A 6,225-nucleotide genomic window follows, 5' to 3' on the forward strand; every position below is an offset into this window, starting at 1 on the left:
TTAGCTGCAGCACTACATGGACTAACAACAAAAATGGGACTAACACATTTGTTTTACTTTACAAAACGTGGTGAGTGCAACACCTTTATTTTAATGAACCATGTAATGAATTGAATGGAATTAACCTTCACTAGAGAGCAAGGTAGCATTCATTAATTCTGATCCAGATAATACACTTTTATTTACCACAGCTCACTTTGTGTATGCGTGTTTTTGTAGGCTGAGAACATCATGTTTCTGGAGCTGGACATGACTCCTCCAAACACTGCCTCTCTGGATCGATCAACGGAGGCCGAGTCGAACCAAAGTCCCTCTCTGGACAGCTCCCCCACCAAGGACAGAGCTGTCCGCAAGTCTCGCTCCTGGTGAGTGTTTTGTGCTGTCCCACATTTTTGTTTAACCTTTATTTAACTAGGAAAACTTCACTGAGATTAAAAATCTCTTTTTTCAAGAGTGTCTTGGGCCAAGATAGGCAACAACTTTGTTGTGTAAATCATGAATGAAATTTCTCATACAGTCATATAAAATTTGACATCCTGAAGACAGCTCAAGATTCCTTAAGTGAAAAATAAGTGAAATAAAACGACTAAGACCAATTCGAAACGATGATACAGCTGATGTAGACGAAACACAGAACACACTGGCGAGTTAGAGTCGCGCCACTGCTAAAAAACATGTACCTCACACTCCTTTCTCTGGTCATGACTGGGTTTATACTCTCCTCCTCCTCTTTTGAGGTTTTTTGATACATAGAAGTGCCATCGCTATGGCAAAAGCCTGAGGATCTGAGAGGAGCTGAAAGTGTTGATATTTTTCAATGTAAACTTTAAACTTGGCTTTGATTAGAATTCTTGATGACATTTTTTATTTTATTTTAATCACTTATTTTATTGTATTCGTTACAAGTTTAAATCTATTTTTGGTTTCTGTTTTTTTAATAGATTCATAATTTTAATTTATTGTGTGCATTAGTTTCAGATTATTTCAATTTCCATTTGCTCTGTCTTATTATCAGCTTGTCAGTCATCTGTGAAGCACTTTGAATTGCACTACCCTGTATGAAAAGTGCTGTACACATAAAATGTGATTGACTGATTGAATGATAGTGTTTTGATACATTTTAAAACATGAGAGAGGTGCTGCTGGATGACATGTCTCTCATTATAATTTGTAAATTTACTCTTAAAAATGATTTGTCATCTTATATTTACTGTTACTGTAATTTCTAATGGTGACTTTTATTGTTCAACTGTCAAACATCCTGCCTCATTACATATCTCTAGCTCTTTAATTACCATATCTGAGAGATTATTGCCAGAAAATGTTATGTGTAAAAAAGCAGTGTCAGCTGATTTATTGCTTTCAGATTCTTTTTTAAACTCTCAAATATTGATATTGGTATGAGCCTCAAAATTCCCAAATCAGTCAATGAGAACAGTTTCAGTGTTTTTTTAGTTTTTACCCTTTAGAAAACATGTAATTATGAATGAAATTCAGCCGTCATGGTTTGGGGGTGTCGATCTACAGAGAAGAGCTGCTTTTCCTCTTCATCCTGTATCTGACTGGTGTAAATGGTTTAGAGTCAGTGCATCTCTAAATGGGATTATTCAGGATTAGCCACACCCTCTCACGGCTGTCCTAATCTGATCCTAGTTTTATCTCTCATTGCTCAGCAGGTTGTAATCTCAGTGCTGCTGGGTAATCTTATTAACCTGCGTCTAAGTTGTATATAAAAGGCAGAGATTTTACATTATCCATGTTTTAATGTTAATTTTCTCTTTTCTTTTGCAGGTGCCAGACTCCAAAATCCATCACTTCCTCCTCTTCCAATGTTTCCTTGGCAGCGTGCCACACTGCCACACCTGCAGCGGCACAGTGAAACGTGGAAGCTTCAGCAAATACTTTTTCTATTGTTATTTATTTACCAGATTTCTTCTTTGTCTTTTCTTCTTCCGCTTTTGGTGCTGGGACACGAAACACACAAGACCATCTCCTGAGAAATTACGACAAGAACATGATCTCGTGACAGGAAACTAAAGGACTTAACAAACCTCATAAACTCTGTAGAACAAATATTGATGAGACCCATTGGACCGCCCTACTTTATCTGCATGTATGAGACCAAGAGCTTCGGATCATCCTTTTAACATTCAAACAACTGGCTGCAGAGCAGTACTGCCCAGTGTGTGTGTGTGTGTGTGTGTGTGTGTGTGTGTGTGTGTACTGTACATACAGGGCTGTATGATTGCCTGTTTGTGTTTCTAATTGTGACCAGTGTGGAGCTGAAAGCTGCTTGAATCCCCTGTAAGATATCAGTGTACATATTTCATGTATTTGGAGTTTTGCAGACCAGGTTTGGTCTATTTTCTGTGTAAAAGAAGGGGGATAGATGGCTTAGAAATGAATTCATAGTACATTCCTTCAAAGAGTTTATGTCTGTGTGGGCTTTTGGGTTTGAGAACAGTGGAAAATAACAATATAACATATGAAGTGTTCTGTTGTTGGTCAGATGAGGTAGTTTGAAACCTGAATGAAGACCTTTATCATACCTGTTATCTCCCATCAATCATCTGTCCCTTCACAATGTCTAATTTAAAAGAACTGCCTTAAAATAACCTTATTTAAACAAAGATACTTAGGCATATACTATTTTCAAAATGATTTTAGTTACAGTGATACTAATTGAGCGTGAAAGTTCATTCTGGACCTTGGAAACGACAACAAAATGTGTCAAATGTGAATATTTAGTCCTCTATGACAGTAAACTGAATATCTTTGGGTTGTGGACTGTTGGTGGGGACAAAACAAGACATTTGAGGACGTCATCTTGGGCTTTGGAAAACAGTGATCAACATTTTTCACCATTTTCTGACATTTTATAGACCAAATGATTCATTTGAATAATCGAGAAAATAATTGTCAGATTAATCAATAATGAAAATAATCATTAGATGCAGCTCTAGTTATTTGTATCAATATGCATTGGTTAAAGGCAGAGCCCTGGACTTAACTTATAACTTAAGTCAAGTCAATTTTATTTGTATAGCCCAATATCACAAATTTGCCTCAAGGGGCTCATCTCTGTTGTCTTTGTGCGACTTGCAGTGTTTCTGTATGTAGTTGTGTTTTCTCACTTTTCTGCATTTTTATTGTTGTCAAGTTGATGAAGATGTTTATTTGCTTGTGCTTTTGCGTGTGTTTTCTTACACTGCACTGCGTTGAGCTTTCAGGGCCACCGTAGCTATCAGTATGAATGATGATGATGAAGTCAGGATGATGACTTTATTCCCACAGCAGCTACTTTTGAACATTCAGGTTGGGCATACAGTACAGTAGGTATTAAATACACCATAAAACTAACATTATTCAATACATAAGTATGCATTTGCTTCCAAGTGTCTATAGTGAGCCAGTGCAGGTGTGTTACCTCAACATGTGAAGCCATATACCTTCAAAGAAATAACCGTTTTTGTACTACATGTTGAAATGTGGCATCTGTGATATTATCAATGTGGACATGACATAAATTCAAAATGGCTGTTGTGGTAAGAAATTCTGTAAAAACTGAATCTATCTTTTCAGAGGCAGACTGGTTGAAGTGCACCTGTGGATTAGACAGCAGTGTACAGTTTAGTGTCACATGTTTCTTTACTTCACAGAGGTTAAGAGGAGCAGACAGGGGGTCAGCCTGACTAATTTATCACTGTATTATTGATGCCAGAGATCCAGTTGCAGCTGAACCCCCTGCTGGGTGTAGCAGAGCCCAAAGCACATTTACCAGCGTGAAAGAACAAGAACATATTTTAGGTGGATTTACATGTCTTCTTAAAATACCTGACCAATGATAATATCCCCTTGTGTGAAGAAAATGTTTCATGACCCCAAACATAGCATTGATAGTATTTGATAACACATTAGAAACATGTTGCTGAGAAGGTGACTTGAGACACTTTACTGTCAGTTATGGGTTATTTTAAGGTTTACTGACTAAAACTTGCAACTTGCTCTTTTCAATCAATCCTTTGATCTAGAAAATGTCAAATATATAGATAGTAAAAAAAAAAAAGGTTGAAATTCTGGGATCTTAAGGTAATGTCTTCAAATTGTTTGTTTTGTCCAAACAGTCCAAAAGATTATAATAATATAAAACCAAAAAAAAAGCAGCAAATCCCTACATTTGAGAAGCTAAAACCAGAAAATATTAGACTTTAAAGATTGTGTCAGAAAATATTCTGTTGACAGTTATTCTCAGCAAATACAGTAGCCAACTAAAATGATCTAACAGTAGTTTAAACTAATTTAAAGGGTTACAAATAGCTAAACAAACGCTTCCTGTGGTACACATTGTTTTGAACAAATGTAAATCAGTACTAACCTACTTCCCCCGCTGTATCAGCCATTTGCAGATGTACACTGAAGCTGTGTGTGTTTAGTCAGCAGTATCTGGCTACATAATTGACCCAGTTTATTATAGAAGAAAATTGTGACTTGAAATGCTCTGAGGCTTCATCCAAATGTTCATGTCTGTACTGTAAAAACCTCTATAGAGGTTAAAATACATGCAACTATACCTTTAATGAAGTAAAGATTCATGCACATGAAAGAGTATAATGATTTTCAGTGTTTCTGGAACAACGTGCAATGCAAGAACATATTGGACATTGATCTGGAAATATTTTTAAATATTGATGTTCAAGCGAAAACGTGAGGCAGTAAAGATTTTCATTGTTGTCTACATAATGACAGATTGTTCCTTTAAATGTGAGTCTCAATTTGCTGTTCATTCAGTCTGTGTAATGCAGCATCAGTAATCTCTATGGCCTCAAAATGTTCATGACCATTGCTGCAAGGAAAGGATGAACGTGATTGGGTTGAATAATTTAGGAACAAATTATGATGAAAATGTGATTGTTCATGTATAGACATATTTGTTATATTAGTCAGTAAAATCACCCATGTACATCTCTGTTCTGTGTCAGGGTCTGTAAAATATTGTATAAACGTGCGCGTGTGTGTGCGTGTGCGTGTGCGTGTGTGTATGAGAGGGCTGTGGGGGCGGGGAGGAGGGAGGAACTCGGATGCTGATGGAGAGAGGGGGGATGGATGGATGCAGGGATCCAAAGACAATCAGGAAGTGAGGAACGACTGTGGAGGAGGTGGATAACTGAGCCTGTTTCCATGGTAACCTGCCAGTAAAAGGATGGGATGGGAGGGGAGGGGGGGGGGCGGGGTGTATGTATATGTATGTATGTAACATGGTGGGCCAGTCGGGCTGAGCTCATGTCTGGCTGAATTTTAAAAAAATCCAATAAAGACACAGTCACAGGCGCCTGCTGGTTGATCAATCACGTTTAATTCCCTCTGATCAATACACTGTACACTTAGTCTAGGCATGTGTGAAGCTGTTCTCAAGAGCAATAATATTTCATTTATTAGGATACAGCACAGACCAGCTGCACACAAATCAGAAAATGCTCCACACAAACAAAAATACAGTACGACTAGCTCCAAAATACAGTATCTCAAGTAAGGCTTTACAAAAAGGATAATGTGATGACCAACTCAAGGATTTCCATATATGCAACCACCGTTATTACAAAAGTTTGACTTTAAAAAACGATCAAAAATAGCTACCAAATAACCAAAAAAAAAAAAGAGATCAAATCTATATATACATACAAACAAGCAATAAAAAACACACATCAATTGATGTTACAATTTGAAGGTAAATTAAAAGAGTGAGAAACAAAGAAGTCCATTTGATAATCACAAAATTCCTTCACAATGAGACTGGCGCTGCAAGGAAGGGTTATTTTCATTATAGATTAATTGCATTGTTTAAACTACAAAGTATCCAAAAAAATGCTTTTAACAATGTCCCAGAACCCAAATTCAGTTCTTGTTTCATTTGTCCAACAGTCAAAATGTTACACAGAAAAGCATTAAATCTTTACATTTAATAAGATGTAACTGGTTAGTATCTGGCATTCTGTCTGTACATTAAACTCTCTTTATTAAAAAGATTAAAAATTAAAATATTAAGTCATGTTGGGGTATAAAGCTACTATTTGTGTATTTTTTGTAACTATAGTATCTTTCAGCTTATTCTGAAGTTTGAAGATTTTGTTGCTTTCCAGCCCATTTATCTCAGTTTTGGATAAGTTGGAGGGAGGGGTACCAATGTCCAAAATGTCATATTCTATAACAATAAACTTACAGTAATAA

General features: G+C 36.6%; 1 protein-coding gene across 1 annotated transcript in view; it reads left to right on the plus strand.

Annotated features, from left to right (window-relative positions):
- The window catches only part of LOC137169265 (kinesin-like protein KIF3C), a 28,905-nt gene extending 23,683 nt beyond the window's left edge, over nt 1-5,222 (plus strand). Inside the window, exons 7-8 of the mRNA XM_067572338.1 lie at nt 220-365; nt 1,792-5,222. Of these exons, the coding sequence (XP_067428439.1) occupies nt 220-365; nt 1,792-1,879 (234 nt within the window). The 3' untranslated portion in view covers nt 1,880-5,222. The remainder of the gene's footprint in view (nt 1-219; nt 366-1,791) is intronic.
- Nucleotides 5,223-6,225: the final 1,003 nt, after the last annotated feature.

This window comes from Thunnus thynnus, chromosome 18, assembly GCF_963924715.1.
Source record: "Thunnus thynnus chromosome 18, fThuThy2.1, whole genome shotgun sequence".
Taxonomy (NCBI): domain Eukaryota; kingdom Metazoa; phylum Chordata; class Actinopteri; order Scombriformes; family Scombridae; genus Thunnus; species Thunnus thynnus.